The sequence below is a fragment of the Mirounga leonina genome, unplaced genomic scaffold, assembly GCF_011800145.1.
Source record: "Mirounga leonina isolate KUSES-001 unplaced genomic scaffold, KU_Mleo_1.0 Mir_176, whole genome shotgun sequence".
Classification (NCBI taxonomy): domain Eukaryota; kingdom Metazoa; phylum Chordata; class Mammalia; order Carnivora; family Phocidae; genus Mirounga; species Mirounga leonina.
The window spans coordinates 3,347,301-3,370,591 of NW_023270454.1; the positions used below are offsets into that span (position 1 = coordinate 3,347,301).

Consider the following 23,291-nt stretch of genomic DNA (forward strand, 5'->3'; position numbering starts at 1 on the left):
GCACAGGGTATGGGAACAGCGCGCAGGGTATGGGAACAGTATGCAGCATTTGGGAACTGCACACAGGGTATGGCAACAGTGCACAGGGTATGGGAACAGTATGCAGCGTTTGGGAAGAGCGTCAGCGTATGGGAAGAGTGCGCAGGGTATAGGAACAGTGCACAGGGTATGGGAACAACATGCAAGGATATGGGCCAGAGGGAGCTGGTTTAGGACTCGGCGCTGCAGACAAAAACTGTCATCTTGGTCTCTGAGACTCAATTTCCTCACCTCTAAAATGTAAGCTAATGTGGCGTAACAGAGGGTGGTTGTAAGTAGTAACAAGAGAACACATGAAAGTGCATTCATAAGTCTGTGGCAGTTACCATCATTGTCATTCAGGAAACAAAAATCAGAGAAATGTAAAAGAATGGTGACAGTTTCACTAACACACAGAAGCCAATGTGGAACGAGAGCACCTGTCTGTGAGCTGTAATACCCACTACTCACAAAGTCTGCAGGTGAGCCAGCTAAACAGACTGCTGGGACTTGCTCAAATAGATGAAGGGGAAAAAAAAAACCCAAGAAGCAAATTCCTCGTTTATCAGTGCCCCAGGGTTCTTACGTGGGGTCAGCGGGCAGCCAGTCTGTGAACGTGAACGGGGAAATGTCCGTCTTTACTTGCCAGTCTCTGACTGGCATTTCCACTGACCATGAATGTGGACAGCAAAGAACCGCAGTGTCAGCAGTACTTGTGACTTTGACCGTGGGGAAGCTTGAAGATCTTTTATATCACACTGTGGTGGTTTGCAGATGCCTCAAAATACTGACACATGTCCCTGTACTGAAATCACAGAAAGTACTAGCTCTGCTGCCAGACTGGTTATTTCATGTGTTAACAAAAATATGTCACAGGCATGTGTTCTGTAATATTTTGATAAACGTATTTCAATACGGGGGTTTCCTCTGTACCCTATGTTATTTATTTTATACCTTAAGAACAGTATTTTGAGGAGGAGTCCAAAGCCATAAAGATGAAGAACCCCAGAAACAGCTCTTCTGTGCAGGGGTTAGGGAAAGACGCTTGAGAATAATCAAAAGCTTTTGTGCTGCGTAGGATGGGATGGGTGGGAAGGAAGCACGGGTGGGGAAGGCCAAAGTCAAACTCTGGTCTACAGTCCTGTCCACGGCCAGCACGCACCCCAAACAACCGCAAACCACAGCTGCCATGCTGTATCATAATGCAGAAAAGCCTATTTTGTTTTTCTTGGTACCAAATCCATAGCCATACCTTAAGGGTAAAAAACGGGTCCTGTAAAGGATTGCTCCGAGCGTCCACTGAACTTCCTTGTCATAAACTTGTAAGGCTGTCTTTAAATTTTTATAGTTGACAGGAAACGAAAAGCCCCTATGAAACACCTCGAACATCCAGGCCGATTTGAAGCACTGGTACCTATGAACACCAAGCATAAACGTAAATGGGATTCATTTACTTGTCAAAATGAACCGTACGCTGAGGTGTCCTTCCCCCGCAACCACGGTGGGTGCACAGGCCAGCACTTTGGGCAGCCAAACAACCCTATACACTTCCAGTTGATCGACTTGGTTTGTGCCCCTTGTCCCACAACCTGAAACAGTTCACCTGCCAAAATTGGTTAGCGCATGAAACTTGGTCTCGGTATGATTTCATACCTTGCTATGATAGATTTTTTTCCTCAGGCATTCCATCATTTACTGTCTAATACTGAGCAAGTCCCAACTTCTTTGGACCTCAGTTTTTTAAATTATAAAATGAGAAGGCAGAAGAGTCCTTTTCAACTCTGATATTCTATGATTCTAAATATTTATCAGAAGCTTACTTATTGCAAAGTAAATATCAGAGTCTTACTTATTGCAAAGTGCTAAGTTAGTAATGAGATATAATAGCAAATAATAAGATAGCCCATGTACTTAAATGACTTATAATGACAGGATTTTAAAAAAGCAACAAAGAATTATGAAGTAAGGCAGAATCTGATAAATGCCACTAGGGAGACATAATGTGTGCCCTGGAGACCGACAGAGGGATGGAGTTTGCTTGAATGGGCAAGAGGGAGACTCGAAAGGGACAGCGTCTGACCTGACTCTGCGGTCTGGCCAGGACTTCTACAAGCAGGGAATGAACAAGGGAACTCCAGGTGGAAGGAACAGCAAAACTGAATAAAAAACTGTCAGCTATGTTTGGACACAAGTATCTGTTGTCCCGTCTGAAAGGAGCCCCAGGATAGATGAGGAGAAACAATGATCGATGAGGATGCAAAAGCAGGTTGGGGCCAGGGTGTGGCAAGCCAGGTGCCAACACTGAAGCATGGTTCCATGCAACCGCATGGGCTCAGCTACCCACTGCTTACTTTAGCCTGTGGAGGTCGGCATGGGAGGCGTAGAGTCCTCGGTCAAAGCGTTCCCGCAAGATCGACCACTTTGTTGCACAATAATCCTAGAAGAAATTTCACCCCAAAGAAATCATTGGTAAAGGTTTAACAGTTTCTTCATTTTAAAAACGGTTGACCAAATTCATATTCCTAACAAACAGATCCTTCCAATTAGGCAACACAAGCTTAACGTCTATGTGTAATATGAAGACAGGATGCAGAAGCTTCCAGCAAATACTGATTAGCAAAGACAGTGCTTGTTCTGTCTTAAAATGCTGCTGAAGTTACTGTTACAGAGAATTTCACTGCCCACAACCAACCTCTTCAAAACTGCTTACGTTTCCCGCTGTGTGACTGCCTGTGACAGGCAGAAACTTTCGGAAAAGTGAAGTGGTACTTCAGTTAGGTCCGAGTGGGTCCCTAGGTCTGTGGCTCCACAGTGCAAGGCCCTGGGAACACCAACATGACTACAAAAGGCCTGTCTTTACGAGAAGGGCAAGAGGTGCCATCTTTTCCTGAAGTTATTTGTAAAAATATTAATAGCTAACATTTATTGAGCACGAAGTGCCTTTTCTGAACAGAATACTTAAAGCCATTCCTTGGCATGGCTAGGATTCCAGCCTCTATTTAAAAGACGAAGAAATTGAGGCTCTGAGAGATGGTGAAACGTGCAGCAGGGAACACAGAACAGCACTCGGTCTGGGTTGAGAGGTGTGGACAGGCATTGAGGGCAGAGGAAACACTGTGAACAAAGAGGGAAGTAGGCTGGATGTCAGGGAAATGAAGTCTGCAGTAATGAGAGTGAGGGCATGCGTGCTGGGTGGGGAGAGGATGCTCCCGGGTGGGGATGACATGTGAAAGCACTTGCAATTTATACTGGTACAAAAGGAAGCTGCTGAAGACTGTTAAGAAGGAGAGAGGACTGCACTTGTGTCTTGGACAGAACTCTCTGGGAGTGGCGTGAGGAATGGACAATGGAGGGAGACCAGAGGCAAGAAGACCAACTGGGAGGCTCCTACAGGTGACAGCCGCAGGCTTCACTAAGGCAGTGAGAGCAGGATGGAACATAGGGAAGGCTTTGAGAAATGGTCATGCATCAAGTAATGTGCTTGCTGACTGATTATGGGGCATATGCAGCGAGGCGGGAAGGAATGGTGGGGAGAAGTCTAGAACTCCTGAGTTCTGGGAGGTGGACTAGATGGTCAGGGATGCCATTAACCCAGACAACATCACAGAACAAGAGGAACAAAGGGAAAATGGTGGGTTTGTTTTGGGACATGAAATCTCATAGGCAGGGGTCAGGACTGGACCCTCTTCTTGACAGGCAGTAGCAGCGACCCATGAGCATGGGTGAGACCGTCTAAGAGCCTGAAGGTTCAAGGGCCAAAGATGGCTGTTGGGGATCACCCAGGGTTAAGGGGTATAAAGGTGGGGAACCCTTGAAAGAGCCTAAGCAACCATCAGAAAGGCAGGGGCCGACAAGAGAACAGGGGTCCTGGCAGCTAAGGGACAGGAAGGCTGCCAGGAGTGTGGCCAGATCATGGCTACATTATTACCCAGAAGTATACAAGTCTGTCATTTGGAAGCCACTCGTGATCAGAGCGGTTCATGGAGTGGTGGGCCGAAGTCCGCTCAACGTGGACTTCTGACTCCTGCTGGGACTATGGCTCTTGCTCAACCAAGGGAACAGGATCCCCAACATGCTGCACTACACCCTTCCATCCTCCACCTTCCCCTTCTCTTGACCTGGGCCTCTCAATGTGCAGGAGGCACATAAGCTGCCACTGTCTACACCAGTCTCTCAAAAGCATGCGGGGGAAGAGGGTTTCTTTGAAGGTTACCTTTGCAGCTTTAGTAAAAGTAGCAGCATTGTAATCCCCCCCCATTCGTAACACATCTTCAGTGCAATAGTAGAACTCCGAAAAGCCATAGAATTCGCTGTTCTGGAAGTGAATCGGGGGCTGGTAGATGCCGTTGAGGGAGGTCTGTGTCTCATTCGTTTTATTCATGAAAGGCTGGATGGTCTCTCGACACAGGTCAAAGTCTCCTGTTCCCCGGAGGTACATGGTCTGTCCATTTTGCTGGATTTCATCTTTAATGTCTAGGGGTAAGCAGGGGTCCAGGTATGGAGTATCAGGAGCCAGACCGGTCTGTTTCCCCAGAAGCCTACAGGACAAAGAGAAACTTGATTTGAGACTGACAGAAAGACGTGTTTTGAAGAAGCAGCTACAAGTCAGTGTTTCTTAAGACATTCTGTGGACCATGAGCTCTGTGAGGTGTTCTGTGGGAATGAAGAAGTGTTCTGGGATCATAAGGTTAGGGAAACAGGTTCTTGGGCCCCTCCTGGAGATTCACCATCCATCCACATGTGTGTAGGGCAGACACTGTAACAGGGTCCACTGAGACAGCTACCCTGTCGGATGACCAGTGCTTTCCGTACCCTGGAATGTGGCCTGGCACTCTCAGCCTGAGCGTCTGTGGTTCCTATGCTCCTCTCGGTTTCAAGTTCACTGCAGGTGAATGCCCACCAGCTGTGTCGTTTCCAATCCTGTTCTGCCACTAGAGCCTGTGGGTTTCAGTGTACAGAGATGAAATGTGACCATGGAAAGAAGTCACTGGCCCCATCTAAGCCAGGCTCCAAGCCTTAGATAAAGGCAAGGTGCTTGCTTGAAAACTGCTGTCAAATTCAGTATTAGCAAGGTTTAAAAAAATGGGGAAAATCAAGAAGAACTGGTATCAAATTGCTTCACAAATGTCTGTTAAGTCCTTGGTAGTCTTCAAGAAGCCAGAATGACACTGAGATGAGCAGGTGCAGTGCATGCCAGAGCTATGACGGGTGTAGCCTGAGAAAAGACCTCAGTTCAGAGCAAAAGACTGGCACATGAATACTTAAGTTAAAACAAAATAAAACTGCTGTTTGATTCTATTTTTGATTCTGTTTTAACTGATTTTTAAAAATTAATCAACTTTTGATCCCAACTGTTGCAGGTAAGAGAGTTTCTATTGTAATACAAGGTTCTGAGAAGTCCCATGGAAAAGAAATCTTAACTGTCCACTGAAATGCACTGTGCTTACGACTGACTTCCCGATGAAATGTCCCTGCACTAAGACCTGTCATCCCACTGTATGTACTCACCACTTCTCACTGCTAAGCAACTGAGGAACAGAAAAGAGTTCACAACAACCACGTTTATGTTAGTGTTTGATACCGTGACATCACGTGGGTCTAAAAGGTGTTTAAATATTACTATCAGTCATTCAACTGACAAGTTGTTTATTCCGAAGATCAGGGCAACTCAAAATGCACTTGAATGTAATAAATTAAGGTCTTTGCCATTAATTAAAAATGTCTTATTTTGAAAACTCAATTGCTACTTATGGCAAAGAGATAACTATGCATTTCAAGGCTCAATTCATGACATATGTATAAAATGATGACTAATGTTTATAATTATTACAAAGGTCCAAGATGGGGTGCCTGGGTGGCTCAGTCAGTTAAGTGTCCGACTCCTCATTTCATTTCAGGTCATGATCTCAGGGTTGTGAGATCGAGCCCCACATCAGGCTCCACACTCAGTGCAGAGTCTGCTTGAGGTTCTCTCCCTCTGCCCTCCCCTGGCTCACACACACTCGCTCTCTCTAAAATAAATACATAAGTAATATCTTAAAAAAAAAGTCCAAGACTAGTCAAATGTACTTCAACACTACTGTTTTTAGTTGCCCTACATCTTAATTAAGAAGGACCACTGAACTGTCATGCAAGTTTCTTGACATTAAAACCAATTAGAAAAATTAGCATTGCAGGTGTTTCTCCAAAGTTCTAATTCAAACATCACTTATAAAATATTTCTATTTAAGACTATTATAAAAAATTATCATACCAAAACGTACTATAATATATACCACATTTAAAAGAAACGATGGGACTACCAATCTCTTAACTAACACCATTCAATTAATGTCTGGAGCAGAAAAAGAACAAGTTTTTTAGTGCTCTTCCTATTCACATACGTGAATTTCTAGAAAATGTGGTACTGAATGGCTCTGACTTGGTCTTTCTTAAAGTTCAGGCCTCCACAGGTTTATCAAGATTAAATTGATCAAGGAATTATATACTACCATTTAACTCTACGAATTGGGATTTTTTCCCTCAAAACTGGTTATCCAAAAAAAAAAAAAAAGAAAACTAAACACAGTAATTAACAGAATATTTTATATAATCCCAGATTTCAGATATTTTTATTCATCCAAACAGCTTTGCTTTTCTTATGGACCAACTTCAAATATATAATTGCTATATACTTAAACTTATAAATTTAAACTGATTAAGGTGTTGCCTAGGTGGCTCAGTTGGTTAAGTGTCTGCCTTTGGCTCAGGTCATGATCCCAGGGTCCTGGGATCAAGTCCTGCATCAGGCTCCTTGCTCAGTGGGGAGTTTGCATCTCCCTCTGCCTCTGCCTGCCACTCCCCCTGCTTGTGCTCTCTCTCTCTGACAAATAAGATCTTTAAAAAAAAATAAAGTGTTGCTTTTGTTTTATATATTTTCTATAGCAAAATTTTTTATGAACTCAGTTTTTTTTTTTTTTGTAAATCAGGGCAGTTTTATTTATGATGGCAAGGTACAAGACTCCATGCTTAGGTGCATGGGTGAGATAAGGACCAAGCCCAGGCCTTCTGCTTCTCTTTGGGATTCCTGGGGGCAAACTTCTCCTGCAGTGTCTTCCATATGCCTTTATTCATTTCCTTAACTCTTCCAAAGTGTCTGTGGACAGGATCAGCTTGTACTCTTCCATGGACAGGCTGATGAAGCTCATGTCTCTGGGATGAGGGTACTTGTGTTTGTAATAGTTTGAATGGAATCGGCTAAGCTCTCATACATCTAACCACAGGCCTTGGGCTCTGGAATCTGGGTATTCTCTCCCTCCTGAAAGGCCTGTGTTCCCGCTGCTGCAGGTTAAGTGCCCAAGTCCTAGCCCTGTTTGCTCTCATCCACTGGCCGGTCCTCACAGAACTTAAGGAAATGCTGGTAGTGGCTGGTCGCCATTTTGGGCACCCCATAAACTCATTTTTAGAAGTTTCACTGCGAAAATGTTTAAGATCACTAACTTAGACGTCTAGATCACTTCTTTTTCCTGAATAGCTTCTTTCTCTATGGTCTTATCCACTAAATGACTGTACAGGCTGGTCTTATCCACTAAATGAACACACCAGAACATCACATAATTCACTTCCATCATCAAAGACAATTTGATCAGCACTTACTGCAGGCCTCCAGGACATCTGCAGTGGCCCAGGTGCTGAGTTTCCCAAGGACTTTGCAATGTGAAATACATTACCCAGGGCTCAAAACTATTTCAAAACATTAATAGTGAAATTTCTAATCCAGGGAGGTGTGGGTCTGAGAGAGAGCTCTTCCTTCAGAGCCTAGGAGGATTCAGGGCCAAATGTAGGGATCCTGCTGTCCCTTCATTTCTCAGCTGGCAGGGGAGTCAAAAGCTGACAGCACTGATAGACTTCTGCTACTTGAGGTCTCCCTGCTTTGCCTCCATGTTTTCTTGAAAGTGAATCCTGAGAAGTGGAAGGTGCTTTACCTGTTCTTTTGAACTGTGCTGGCAAATATTCGGTCTTCATATCTCTGTCGAGCAGCATTGCCACCAAACCCAAGAAATGTGGCCACATAGACTCGGTACACATGCTCGGTTTGGTGAACATCACATCCCAAGTTAAATTCAGCTAACAAGTTCTTAGCTACTTCTTCCTGCAAATGCAAGGATAAAAAGCTTTAATATTTTAAGCAATACAAAAAAAATTACCTCCTGTGAAAAAGAAGGATCTAAAAAGATTCTCATCTAAAAGCAGCAAAAATTTCTGCTTCTGCATTTCCCAAGGACCCTTCTAAGCATCCCTCAGATTTCAATATGACAATTCTGACTTAAGAGAATCCAGATGTGCTGCACATCTGTGATACCGTTGCTTTTTGTAAAGGGAAGTTAGCAACATAGTTCATATCCTCTGATCTAGTAAACCTACTTACTGAAGCCTATGCTTTAAAAATAATTCTAAACATCGAAAAGTCTCTACATACAAAGATGACGACCTCTGTGTTCTGTGAGAGAAAAAACTGAGTGTCATCTAAATCTACAACTCTGGGGCACCGGGGTGGCTCAGTCGGTTAAGTGTCTACCTTTGGCTCAGGTCATGATTTCAGGGTCTTAGGATCGAGCCCCACATCAGGCTCCCTGTTCAGCATGGGGTCTGCTTCTCAGAAACTCTCCATCTGCCCCTCCCCCCTACTCCTGCTCTCTAAAAATAAATAAAATCTTAAAAAAAATTGTTTTAAAAGATAAAAAAAAAAATCTACAACTCCAAGGAGGGTTTAGTTAATTATGGTAATCAACAGTTTATGGAGGAACATGCTTATGCACTGTTAAACAAGGGACACAAAATTGTATAAACAGTAAGATTATAATAACTATATTTGAAAAAAAAAACCATAAACACGGAAAAATGAATGAAAAGAAATACACCAAAATGCTAACAATGATTTTTTTGGATGATGCACCCATGGAAAAGTTTTAACCCTGATTTTTCAGTATTTTTCCAAACTCACTTTCTATGTATTTTTTACTTTGTCTTGGGGGGGAAAACATGACTTTTAATAAAGAGTGTAATAGTTTCTAGAGGCATGCCTGGATGAAAGCAGAACACACAGATCGTAATATTTGAATTTATAAAGCATTTTTGTAAAGAGCTTAATAAATATACCAATAACATTTAGTGAGCAACCACGAGGTGGCTGGCAGTACATCAGATATATGCACTATCTCATTTCAGCTTTATAAAAACCCTGTGTGAGAGGTGCTTGCATTCACATTTATAGATGAAGAACCTAGCTCAAAGACGTTAAGCGATGTGCTTAAGGTCACACATCTAGTGAGGCCAGCGTGATGATGGAGCCCAGACTTTTTTAACCATTACACCATGCTAGGGGAAAGTGTAGGAAACCAGGCTTTGGTAATAATTTACAGCTGAGTGGTAACAGAGTCGTGAAGACATGCAGCAGTTCAGGAACACATGTGGAAACATTTCTGGTGCTCTCTATACAAGGCTGCCCGGCCTACTGGGAAACTCCAGGCAGTGACTGCGAGCCCTGAGGGGCATGGGAGAAAACAGAAGAAACCCTAAGTTCAGAAATGTGCAAGCAGTGCATACAAACCCCAATCCTTTCTAGAAAAGTCAAAAGCTGTCTGAGCCTGAAAAGAAACCCCAGTACATTCCCCAACTATAACTGAATATGATGCCATTATATTAAGTTTTACAGTATCTGTTGAGAAAAGAAGTAACTGAAGAGAAAATACAAACAAAAATTCAAGCATGTGACTAAAATTTATACCAAACAAAAACTCTCAGTTTAGAAAACAAACCAGCTGACTTCAATGAACAAACACAAACGGCTTAGCGGAGGTTCGCATGGCTTCCTCCTGACTCCGTTCTCCTGGGTTGGGAAGGTAGGGCCTCAGGAAGCATAGTAAAGATGTGTTCAGACTCAGAAAACAAAACAAAAATGGATGGAGACATGTTAAAGGAAAACCAAACCAAACGGAAGAAAATTTGTACGGATAGTAACCTGCTGTGAGGAGGCAAAGCTTACAGTTTTGGGAACTTCGTACGCTATCTGAGTTGACACGCCTCCCATGTCCAGAATACCAGCTGTCCTTTTACGGAGAATAGCTTCCCTGCTTTCGCTACCAGGAATGTTAACCTCCACAACTGCATCCTCATCTGCAAAGAACAAGAAACATCCATTGGAACAGAACCAATCTGGAGAATGGGGATCTTCTGAGGAGTCCTCTTGTTTTCATGGTACTTTCAAGCCCACTTGGGCAAACTCAGCCTACTCCTCCCACCTAAAGCCAAGTTCATAGCGGGAAAGAGCAGCTCCTCTCTCTACTCCTACATGCTTAGCTGTGTCACAAAACTCAGCTCCTGGGGCACCTGGGTGGCTCAGTCGGTAAAGCGTCTGCCTTCAGCTCAGGTCATGATCCCAGGGTCCTGGGATCAAGTCCCGAATCTGGCTCCCTGCTCTGCAGGGAGCCTGCTTCTTCTTCTCCCTCTGCCCCTCGCTCATGCTCTCTATCTCAAATAAATAAATAAAATCTTTAAAAGACAAAACTTAGCTCCTTTTTTATCCTTTGGGATTAGACAGACCCGCCATCAGACGGGTCAGACACATTGTTGGAAACATGATACTTACCATCCTCAATATGCTCGAATCGTCCAAGGACAAAATTAATGCCAATCCAAGCATACACACCTATAGACATTTTATGGGGGGGAAGATAAGAAGGATAAAGTTTTAAGACACTTTGTACAACTCTTATCGATGCAGTTAGTGCAAACAACTCGTTTACTTTACCCCCTGACAACCTGTGAACACATTATCTGAAATAAAGCATCCCTACTGATGTATATTTTCCTAGTGTCTTTCCAAGAACTCTCAACTTTAAAATTGATAGTTTCCTATCATTCACATAGGCAAAAATAGAATTCCCTCAGTGCCGGCTTCTGTTTGAAACTGTTTTGAAATAATGGAGTTTTTACTTTATGAAGTTAAACCTATCAACTGCAAGGTTGAAAAAAACAAATTAACTCGGACTCTTCCAGTTCCTTCATCCCTTGCTTTCACTCAGTTGCTGAGCCTCGTTTCCCTTTTACAACATTTCCTCTATCCAGTCTTTACCCACTTTCATTTCCACTTTGATTTAAGCTGTCACAGAGACCTAGTCAATCTTCCTGCCCTCCTCCTCCACTCCATCCCACACTATTCTCTGCTATTGGCTTGACCTCCAGAACAAAGGTCAAACTCCACAGCCTGACAATCCAAGACCTCTCCAACTTTTCATTTTTATTGAATAAATCAGACATGTAACATTTTATAAGTTTAAGGTGTACAGCGTGTTACTCTGATAGGTCTATACACTGTAGTATGATTGCCCTTATAGTGATACCTATTACATAGAGTACAATATTACTGTCTATACTCATTATACTGCCCATTAGAACTCTATGGCTTATTGGGGCACCTGGGTGGCTCAGTCGTTAAAGCGTCTGCCCTCGGTTCAGGTCATGATCCCAGGGTCCTGGGATCGAGCCCCACATCAGGCTCCCTGCTCCACAGGAAGCCTGCTTTCCCTCTCCCACTCCCCCTGCTTGTGTTCCCTCTCTCGCTGTGTCTCTGTCAAATAAATAAAATCTTAAAAAAAAAAAAAAAAGAACTCTATGGCTTATTTATTACTCGTTCTAAGTTTGCACCCTTAAACACCATCAATCTTATCACCCTCTCATTCCCTGGTAACCGTTTTACTGTTCTTTTCATAGGTTTGACTTTTTCAGATTCCACAAGTAAGTGGTATCAAACAGTACTATCTTTCTCTGTCAGACTTATCTCACTTAGGATAATGTGCTCAAGGTCCATCCATCTTGTCACGAATGGCAGAATACTGTCCTTTCTCATGGCTGAATAATATTCCATTGTGTGTATGTACTACATCTTTTTTAACCATTCATCCATTGATGAGCATTTGGGTTGTTTCTCTATCTTCGTTCTTGTAACTAATGCTGCGATAAACATGGGGGTGCAGGCATCCTGGTGAAATGCTGTTTTTATTTTCTTTGCGTATATACCCAGAAATGGAATAACTGGGTTGTATGGTACACCTATTTCCAATTTTTCGAGGAATCTCCATATTGTTTTCTATAGTGCCTGGACCAATTTACATTCCCATCTACAATATATAAGGCTTTTTCACCACATTCTAGGCAGCACCTGCTACCTTGTCTTCTCGATGACAGCCATTCTAACAGGTATGAGATAAAATCTCATTGTGGTGGTTTTGATTTGCATTTCCTTGATGATCAGTGATGCCGAGCATCTTTTTATGTGCCGTTGGCCATTTTGATGTCCTCTTTGGAAAATGCCTAGTTTTTTTTTTTTAAAGATTTATTTATTTGAGAGAGAGCGAGTGAATGTGGGGGGAGGGGCAGAAGTAGAGGGAGAATCTCAAGCAGACTCCAGGCTGAGCATAGAGCCCAATGTGGGGCTCGATCTCATGACTCTGAGATCATGACTTGAGCTGAAACCAAGAGTTTGATGCTCAACTGACTGAGCCACCCAGGCGCCCCATGTTTATTTAGTTTTTAATCAAATTGTTTCTTAGCTGTTTTATTAAGTCCTATGAGATCTTTATATATTTTGGATATTAACCCCTTATCCAATATATGGCTTACAAAAATTTTCTCCCATTCTGTAGGTTGCTTTTTCATTTTGTTAGTTGTTTCTTGTACTGTGCAGAAGCTTTTGAGTTTGATATAGTCCTGTTTATCGGTTTTTGCTTTTGTTATTTGTGCTGTTGGTGTCCTGTCCAAAAAATCCTTGCCATGACTAATATTGATGAGCTTCCTCCCCATGTTTTCTTCAAAGAGTTTATGGTATAAGGTCTTATGTTTAACTCTCTGATCCTTTTTGAATTAGTGTTTGCAAGTGATGTGAGACAGAGGTCCAATTTCATTGTTAGGCACGTGTTTCTTCATTTTTCCCATCACCATTTGTTGAAGAGACTATCCTTCCCCCCATTGGGTGTTCTTGGCTCCCTTGTTGAGCATTAGTTGGCGATATATGCTGGGATTTAATTCTGGGCTCTCTATTCTGTTCCACTGATTGAGGTGTCCTTTTTTGTGCCAGTACCATATTGTTTTTATTAACACTGCTTTGTAGGATGGTTTGAAATTGAAGCATGATACCTCCAGCTTGGTTCTTTTTTCTCAGGATTGTTTTGGCTATTAGGGGTCTTTTGTGATTCCACACAAATTTTAGGATTGTTTCTATTTCTGTGAAAAATGCTTTTGGTATTGTGATGGGGATTGCATTAAATCTGTAGATGGCTTTGAGTAGTATGGCAATTTTAACAAAATTCATTCTTCCGGTCCATGAACATGGGTTGTCTTTCAATTTGTCTTCTTCTATTTCTTTCAGTCAAGTCTTGTAGTTTTTATTGAAAAGATCTTCCACTTCCTTGGTTAAGTTTATTCTTATTTTATTGTTTTTGATACCACTGTGAATCAGATCGTTTTCTTTCTTTTTCAGATGCTTCATCATTAGTGTAAAGGAATGCAACTGATTTCTATATGTTGGTTTTTTATCTTGCCACTTTACTGAAACTGTTAATTCAATGATTGACAGCTTTTTGACGGACTCTTTAGGATTTTCTATATATAAAGTCATATTATCAGTAGATAATGACAATTTTACTTTTTCCTTTCTGATCTGGTGTCTTTCCTTTGTCTTGCCTAATTACTCTAGCTAAGACTTCCAGTACCATATTGAATAGGAGTGATGAGAGTGGGCATCCTTGTCTTATTCCTGATCTTAAAGGAAATACTTTCAATTTCTCTCCATTGAGTCTAACGTTAGCTGTGAGTTTGTTATATGTGACTTTTATTATGTTGAGGTATGTTTCTTCTATACCCACTGTTAAAGATTTTTATCATGAAAGGATGTTATATTTTGTCAAGTGCTTTTTCTACAATGCTTGAGATGATCACATGATTTTTTATTTTATTTCCACCCTGATCTTTATTATTTCCTTCCTTCTGCTAACTCTGGGCTTCATTTATTCTTCTAGTTCCTTGAGGTGTAATGTTATATTGCTTATTTGAGATCTAATTTCTTAATATTTGCTTTTATTGCTATCAATTTTCCTCTCCAAACTGCCCTTGCTACATCCCACAATATTTGCTATGTTCTATTTCCATTTTCATTTGTTTTGAGATAATTTTTTATTTCCTTTTGAATTCTTCTTTGACCCACTGGTTTAGAAGTGTGCTGTTTCATTTCCACATATTTGTAGATTTTCTCACCTTCCTCTTTTTTCTAGTTTCCTATCATTGTGTTCAGAAATGATGGCTGCCATGACTTCAATCTTCTTAAACTTGCTAATAAGACTTCCTCTGTCTTGTCATATGATCTAACCTGGAGAATGTTCCATGTACACTTGAAAAGATGTGTATTCTGCTGCTATTGGATGGAATGTCCTGTATATATTTATTAAATCCATTTGTGCTAACATGTGGTTCAATTCCAATGTTTTTCCTTGTTGATTTTTTGTCTGGATGATTGCTGGTAGCGGGGTTCTGAAGTCCCCTACTATTATTGTTCTCTACTTCTCCCTTAAGACCTGTTAGTATTTGCTTAATATATCTCAATGTTTGGGTGTTGGGAGCATATATACTTATGTTTTATCTTCTTGATGTACTGGCATGTTTATCATCATAAAATGACCTTCTTTATCTCGTTACCCTTTTAGACTTCCAGTCTACTTTGTCTGATATAAATATGCCTATGCCTGCCTTCTTTTGGTTTCCATTTGCTTGGAATACTGTCTTCCATCCTTTTTGAGTCTATATGTGTCTTCAGAGCTGAAATGTGTCTCCTATAGATGGCATATAGTTGGGTCTTGTTTTTTTATATCTATCCAGCCATTCTGTGACTTTTGATTGGTAAGTTCAATCTGTTTACATTTAGGGTGATTACTGATATGTAAGGATTTACTACTGCCATTTTATGTTTGCCTTCTGGTTATTTTGTCTCTCCCTTGTTTTCTTCCTTCTGTTTACGTCTACCTTTGTAAGTTTGCAGTTTGTTTAGTCTCCCCTTTTTTTATGTTTTGTCTCTGCTCTGATGTTTGCTTTGTGGTTACCACGAGGTTAACATAAAACATCTCGTAGGTAGAACAGTCTTTTTTCTACTGGTAGCAATTTATTTTTGTTCGCCTATAAAGTTTCCATCCTTTTATTCTTCCCCTTTTATATTTTTGATGTCACAAATTACCTTTTTATGCTGTGATGCTGTGACCAAGTTGTAGTGGCTATGGTTACTTTTAATGTTCTTTTTCATTTAACCTTTTTCCTTGTTTAATATACTATTCTAAAAAAGTTAGTTTTTTTATTTATCACCTTAATCAGACTTTGGTGTACCTTCCTCTTTTCATTTCAGCTTGAAAAGCTCCTTTCAACATTTCTTGTAAGTCATCTCGGGGTGGTGAACTCCCTTAGCTTCTGTTTGTCTGGGAAAGCCTTTATTTCGCCTTTATATCCAAAGGATAACTTTGTCACAGTATTCCCAGCTGGCAATTTGTATTTTTCGATACTTTAAAGTGTCATTCCACTCTCTCCTGGCCTGCAGAGTTTCCGCTGAGAAATCTGCTGATACTCTTGATGGGACTTCTTTTGTAGGTTACTGTCTTTTTTCTCCCTAGTCTCCTTCAGAATAATTTATCACTGACTTTTGACAGTTTTAATGTGGTGTGTCTTGGAGAAGGTCTTTTTGCACTGAGATAAATAAGGTGATCTATTAGCCTCACAGACTTGCATATCCAGTTCCTTCCCTGGGTTTGGGAAGTTCTCTATTACCTCTTTAAATACACTCTCTTTTCCTGGGATACCCTCTAATCTTATGTTGGTTCTTCTAATGGAGTCTGATAGTTCTCATAGGGTTTCTTCACTTTTTAAAAATCTTAGTTCTTGCTCCTCCTTTTAAGGGAACCATTTCTATATTCCCATCCTCAGGCTTGCTTATTCTCTCCTCCATCTGCTCTATTTCCAATGCATTCTAGTGCATTCTTCAACTCATGTATTGAATTCTTCAGCTCCAGAATGTTTGGTTTTTTAGAAGTTTAATCTCTTTGGTAAAATACTCCTTCTGTTCATTCATTTTATTCCTGAGATCACTGTATTTGCTTGAGTTTTCTTATAGCTCACTGAATTTCCTTATAATAGTATTTTAAATTCTTTATCAGTTAGATTTAAATATTCTATGTCTTTGGGCTCAATTACTGGGAAAACTGCCATGTTCTTTTTGTGATACCATATTAACATGATTTTTCAGTGTCTGATAAAAAGTGCTCTTTCTGCTGCATTTCAAGTTGTCGACACCTTTCTTATTAGGTAAGGCTTTTTTTACTTTGATTCTAACAGTTCAACAGTTGGTAATTTAAAAAAAAGGGTGACCGCAGAGCTGGTGGAACTGTGTGCTTAGTACTTGGGGCTTTGAATGTGCCCACAGCCTGGTAGGGGATCTGCAAGTGGGGGTGGGGATCTCAGAGGTCCATGGGTGATCCCCTTGCCAGAATCCTGGGGTAGACAGAGGGAAACACATTCTCTGTGCCTTCCTCCTTTTCCTTTCCCTCCTCTCAGTCACTGCAATCTCTGCTCAGAGAGATCACTGGCACGCATTGTCAGGTAAACCCCTAACACCACCTTCACCCTCCACCTCCTCCGCTAGAAAAATTGTGTTGGTCCATGGCTGCCCCTGCTGCCACCTGCCTGGCTCCACGGCCTCCTTGAGGTTCAAGCCACCCATATTCAGATGGATGGATCTGTTGGGTGTCCTATGCAGAGTTGCTTTTTCTGGGTTAACGACGTCTGATTAGTTTTAAATCAAAAGGGAGAGAAAAAAGGAGCAACTCACGTTGCCATGACACTGACATCACCAAGACCTGGGCAACTTTTCATATTACTACCACCTTTCAAAAGGGCCATAAGCCACTCCAACTATTTTTGTTCCCTTGTCCACAGTGCAGCTTTTCTAACCTATGCTGACTCAAATCATTTCTTCTGCTTGGAATGTACTTCCTATCCCTCTCTCAGAGCCCTACCCTTACCATGCTCCAGCATGCTTATAACTAGCTATCCCCGGGGGCACAGTTTAAATTGTCACTTGTTCCATGATGTCCCTAGCAAGGAAAAAAAAAATCTCCCTTTTTCAAACTCCCATGGTACTTTTTCCTTATCTTCCTTATGGCACCTAAGACTCTACCTCACATGGCAGCTAACTGTGTACCTCACTTGTCTGTAAACAGCTCAATGGCAGTATCTGAATTTCACCCAGTTTGTATTTTCTACAGTGCCTTTGACGGAGGAGGTATTTGCTGAAATGATAGATGATTTTGAAATAAATGCTCTGGTCTCTAATTTCTGGCAAACTCTTCCCCAAATAATATTTCATTGACTTGTCACTTCATTCTCAAGGAGAATCATTTACATGAAAACAGAACTAATATTTTCTCAGTGTATCAAAGTCAAGAATAATTTCCCCTTTGTAGCAAATAAATCAACAGAAAGCTCCAATAACACAGTAATTATCATAATTACAAAAAGCTGTATACCTTAGGCAAGGAACACAAATCTTTTCTATCAAAATGAATCCAATGTATGTTTCCTGGATGTGGTAAAGACAAACTAAGCTATTTTTTAAATGGCTTAATGTTTGGATAATAAAGACCAGTCATATAAGAAACTAATTTTGCCATTTAAAAATAATATTTCAAGGGTATGATTTCCTCAATTTTAAGATAGTAAAAGTAATTTAATGAAGTGTACGCTGGGAAAATGGGGAGGATTTAAAGGAGTAACTTCCCAAATTTCAAGTTGAAGACCAATATACCAACCTTCTTGTTTCCCTGAAATGACTTCTGCATGAGAGTCAGAAAACAGAAAGTCAAAGTGCACAGGGATATCAGTCAGGAGGTCCTCCAGAATGGCTTTCTGCTGGCTGGAAGACAACCCCAAAATTGACACATCAAAATGGAGCCTACATTTTCCTGTTTTAAAAAGAGGAAAAAGCAAAAGAAAACAAAACAAAAACTACAGCTCTGGTATATCCTGTACAAAAACAGTAAATTATAAATCCAAAGTAATTCACCGAATAAAACTATTTTAGGAAGGAATTTCATGAGTTGGGTCAATTCTGTGATTCCCAGATGTAAAACTACAACTGCATTCGTTAAATTAATAACACACAAAATCAGGGTTTTTTTAATGACCACTTTATAAGTTATAGTTGTTTACTTTATAGTTTACTATTTATAGTAATAAACAGATACATAAAAAGATTTTTGGTGAGTTCTGGCTAAGTTCTGGAATAGTTCTGGTACTATTCCAAATTTGAAGAAAGAATTTTTACTGTCTTCCTTTTGGTGGTGATAATGGAAGAGGAGGAAGAGAAGGAAAAGGGCTGGGGGTGGGGGGTGGGGGATACACCACCACTACCACCATCGCCAACACCATGGCCACCCCCCCGGGCCTGGCCTGCCCTGATCCCATGCAGAGGATCACCTTTCAGGAAGGATTCTCATTCCAGCTGTGCAGAGAATGTAGAGAGGCGTCTCTTTGTGTTTTGCCCGTGGTACATGCTCTGCAGCAAAGTTCAAGAGTGGAGAAATGTAATCGCTGACTTTCTCTGGAGAGGTAGCAAATTCTGAAATGCCTATAGAAAAAAGGACACTTCTGTTAACAAGTAGATAGTTAATTAACAAGTTATGTTTCTTCAATGTGGCTCATTTGAGAGAAATTCTGGCTATACACCACACTCTCCTGGTTCTTCCCTCTCCCTCTAGCAACAACCTCCACAGTCTCTCTTCCTTACATGGTGGTGGTACTAAGTGTTCAGTCTTAGGCTCTCTTCTCAGTCTCCAAAAAAGAGACCCAATTGAGCAACCACTATGTGTCAGACACTGGGATCGACAGCACATGAGCTCACGCGCCTGCCCTCCAGAACAGGTTCCCACTTTGTTCAGGCAAGCTCACTCATTCCTTTGGCTGCCACCACTATCTTTGTGTCTCAGATCTCCAAATCTCACCAGCAGCCCCCAGATCACATTCCCAACCTCCAGATCAGTATGTGGGAACTGTCCACTAGACATGGCCAGGTCTTGTCCTCACAGACCCCCAAACTCAACATACACACATACAAACCTGAACTCAACTTCCACTACAAATCTACTCTTGCTGCTTGTTACCTACCCCAGTGACCACCATCACTAGCCAACCAGCAGCCCAAGCCAGGATTCTGGATAAAATCCTTCTCCCTCCCCCAGTATGTGTTCTGGGTGTCAATGATTGCCTCTCCCTGGTTTCTCTCACATTATTTCACTTCTCCTCCTCCCTTCTGGCAGCCTGATGCAACATATCCTACCCTCCAGTCTTGGCGATCCCTCGACCATTCCCTATACAAAGGGTGTCTTCCTGGCTTCAAATTTTAGAAGTCCAAAAATTTCTCATTTCCCAGATTAGGAAACTGTGGATCCAGAAAGATTAAGTGATTTGTCAGAGCAATCAGCAGAAAACAGACCAAAAGTCAAGATTTTTTTTTTACTCCACATACAATGCTGTTTTAACAGACGCCAAGCCCCAACCTATCCAGAATCTATTAAGTAAGGAAATTTTGAGAGCTTTGCTGAAATGCTATACATGAGAGTCCCTGCTTCAGGACAGAGAAGTGCTATAAAAAGGTACTTGAATTTCTACTTCCAACACTTTCTGTAGCATCAGAAAGAACCATGTTAAGCCTGGGATGATGTCCCAAAGGACAACTCCAAGGCATGAAAGATTTTATCATATTTCATGTGAGCAGTTTGATCACTGATGGAGCCTGGTATGTGAAGCTAGATGAAATGCAATGTGCTTTATAGACTTCTATTTTTCAGTCTTCTGGTGAATTTTTTATTTGATCAACATTACTTTAACCCTGAAAATGTTTCTAGATTAGGAATACAGGAAAATTTTAGGAATGGGATAACAGAAAACTAAAAATTCACAGTCATTCATTAAGACTTACAGAAAAAAGATGATCTTTGTTCATGGAAATGTACTTTGACATCAAAACAATGCTTATATGAGAGACTCAGATTAAGTTCCCTCTCTTTAACCTAAGAAATGAGGTAGAGGTTTTGGATTTTCTGAGCAATATGCTGGTACCCAGCTGCCCAAACATCAAAGAATAATCAACTTGTTAAGGGTTGCCTGAAGAAGGAAGTGGGGCCTAAATTATTCAGTGAAGAATGGGGAGGACTCAAAGAGCACACAGTCAATGTCATTAGGAACCATTTTATGAGGAAAGGTATTTTATCATTAAAACTGAGCCTCCTTTACATTTATATATTTGAAATAGGAGAGAATAAGCTAATTATTTTTTTATCAACATTCTCTAATATTTTACAAGATAAATTCCTTGGGTTGTTTGGGTTTAATATTTTACTATTTAACATACTAGCAAGATGAAATAAAAGTGCTGAATCTCTATTAAGATCTGTGGTCCTCTGTTTTATTAAGTTTATTTTATTGTTTTAGTAATCCCCACATCCAACATGGGGCTCGAACTCATGACCCTGAGATCAAGAGTCACATGCTCTTCCAACTGAGCCAGCCAGGCACTCCTGTGGTCCACTGTTTAAGTCAGTGATTATCAACTATCAAGACATAAAATGCCTATTGCAAGGTACTCCTGGACACCTTCCATTCCTAATACTTCTGACAGAGGGGCAATGCCCATGGAAATGGTGTACATACAGAAAAAGGTTGAGAACCACCGATTTAAATTGTTTAATGGAGAAAGCAAATCCCAATTTTTACACAGCACACTGACTTAGAAACTGTGATAGCTTTAAAAACTGGACATAATAACATCAGCTCTTCTAAGTTCTGTAGTCACTCTTATTAAATAATGTAGATGATTAAAAATATATTGGGGGACACCTGGGTGGATCAGTCATTTAAGTGTATGACTCTTGGTTTGGGCTCAGGTCATGATCTCAGGGCTCCCTCTGCACTCAGCACAGAGTCTGCTTGAGATGCTCTCTCTCCCTCTGCCCCTCCCCCACCTGTGCACGTGCGCTCTCGCGCTCTCTCAAATAAATAAATAAAATCTTAAAAAAAAAAAAAGAAATATATTGGAGCACTTTTTAAAAATGAAGGGAAAAAAGAGAAATACATACCAATGTATCAGAGTACAGATATCCATGAGTTACCTGAAATTAGGCTGTCTTTAGGGATAGAGACCAATGGCTACCAAATAGGGAAAAAAAAAATCCCTCCATAATTAATGTCAACTAGCAAACACTTGAGTAGACACATGAGTAAGGCACTGTGATAAATGCTGCAGGAGACACAAGAAAGACATGGTTTTGGATATTTTATCAAGGAGTTAGTTGCCTCATGTGGGATGGACACAAGAGGGGAAAGAAAGTGAAACAATCAGGTCCTGGTGTGAGCTCTGAACCAGGGCAATGACTGTGGGGAGAGGGAGAGGAGGACATGAAAGATCTCACAGAGAAAGGACAGAACCCGATTATCAATCAGATATTTATCTTTTACGTACCGGGTTTTATTTTCATAACCACTGGCTTCCGGTTTTTATCCCTCATTTGTCTGATATCCAATAGATCATGAGGATTGCCGTTGTGCCTTGGCCAGCAATAGACGAATATTCGAGACCCACTGCTACCACAGTCCACCACGATACCGTAGTTCACATTGGGGTTACTGGTGTCTGTAGCTTCAATGTCAGTAACTCGTGCCAAGTACCTTGTTCAGAAAAATGAACACACGCCTTTACTGAGATAGAGACTCTCATCCTGAACCTGAACAGAGCAAATGCAATAAATAAACACCAAGTCTGTGAATTCTGAGCTGACCCACAATTGCATTTTTACAAGTGCCAAATGATTAAAGAGTCAAAAGAAAACAAAATGAGTGACAGTGATAAAGATAATCTAAATCAGATACACAGTCATTACTCCTTTTAAGAAGTTCAAACAAGTTCTGAGAAATAAAACTATTCCCAAACTATTGACCTTAACTGAAAAATCAGCTTAAAAGATATCACAGGAGAAGCTTATGTTTAAATTCTCTTACGATGTGGATTTGGTGGTTAATGATTAAACAGTTTCCAACAGTTTAATTTTTCCTGCCATGCTATATTCGGCACAGATTCTGTTTCCTACAGCTGCAGGCTCCTTCAATTCCAACCTAATCCCTAATGTAAAATGAAGCATCCCATCTAGAAATGTTTTTTCTCTTACCTTTGAAACTTCTTATCTCTGGAGAGTCGCCCATACTTATTTCGGATTATAACAACAGAAAAGTATAAAAGCGAAACAGTAGCAGCCAGGATACTAATAACAATAATCTGGCGTAAATTGGTATTCAGAATTCGAGGACACCCCACTGGAGAGATGCTAAAATGCCAGGAAGCAGGAAAAAGACAGGAGATGCCGATCCTAAAATTAAAAAAAAAACAAACCAGATTTTAAAGCAATCTGCTCCAAAGAGGCCTCTCCTCACCTAAACTGATCTCAAGGTTAAGACATTTGGCTCAAGCCACCTGTTTCCCTGCTGGGAGGTATCTGTAGGCCAGCATCTTCCCTATTGCTATTTTGCTATTTTACTCATTATTATAAAACTACATGAATGAAAATTACACCCTGATGGTTATGACACTTCTGTGTTTTTCTGCCTTTCTTGACAATATTATGTAGGTTATTATTTGTACCATGCTTTGTTCCAAAAAAAAAAAAAAAAATTAGAGACAAGAGTCAGTTCAATACGATAAATATATAAATCTATAATGAACTCCCGTTTAAGGATGATGAGACCGAGAAACAATTCAGTACAAAGAATACATGTAATAAGACAGGCCTGTAAAGGTGGCCTAGAGGCCAAAACGTTATCCATGAGATTAGAAACATATAAACAGCTCAGGAGGAGGAAGATTTTCTTAACATTGAATCCCAAGGCAAACTTCTCCGTGATGACTGAGAAAATGGCAGACAAACAGTATCTTTAATAACATCCCCATAATAAAGTCAATAAATGAGTTTTGTATGTCCTGTGCTTTTAGAATTATTTCTGAGACATTTTTGCAAATGAACACTTTTCTTCTCCATTTATGTCAGGATTAAGAGATTATTATTAGGCTTACAAAAAGCTTGCTACGTTTAGAATAGATGTTATTGTTTTGTGGTTAATTTCTTTAAAGAGTGCTTCCTGGACTAAAATACCTCACAGAA

At 40.7% G+C, this 23,291-nt stretch overlaps 1 protein-coding gene and 1 pseudogene across 3 annotated transcripts in view; both read right to left on the reverse strand.

Moving 5' to 3' along the window:
• ENTPD4 (ectonucleoside triphosphate diphosphohydrolase 4) overlaps positions 1 to 23,291 on the reverse strand; it is a 34,598-nt gene that overhangs the window by 1,427 nt on the left and 9,880 nt on the right. Inside the window, exons 3-12 of one of the 3 annotated variants that reach the window (XM_035022576.1) lie at positions 22,305 to 22,502; positions 21,602 to 21,807; positions 18,562 to 18,712; positions 17,895 to 17,998; positions 10,646 to 10,705; positions 10,043 to 10,173; positions 7,983 to 8,149; positions 4,232 to 4,556; positions 2,370 to 2,455; positions 1,271 to 1,432 (exon numbers count right to left, since the gene is read on the reverse strand). In XM_035022576.1, coding sequence (XP_034878467.1) covers positions 1,271 to 1,432; positions 2,370 to 2,455; positions 4,232 to 4,556; positions 7,983 to 8,149; positions 10,043 to 10,173; positions 10,646 to 10,705; positions 17,895 to 17,998; positions 18,562 to 18,712; positions 21,602 to 21,807; positions 22,305 to 22,502 — 1,590 coding nt within the window. Of the gene's footprint in view, positions 1 to 1,270; positions 1,433 to 2,369; positions 2,456 to 4,231; positions 4,557 to 7,982; positions 8,150 to 10,018; positions 10,174 to 10,645; positions 10,706 to 17,894; positions 17,999 to 18,561; positions 18,713 to 21,601; positions 21,808 to 22,304; positions 22,503 to 23,291 lie in introns of all 3 variants that reach the window. The other 2 variants (XM_035022575.1, XM_035022577.1) reach the window with 2 other exon arrangements.
• On the reverse strand, positions 7,027 to 7,960 carry LOC118022093 (annotated as a pseudogene).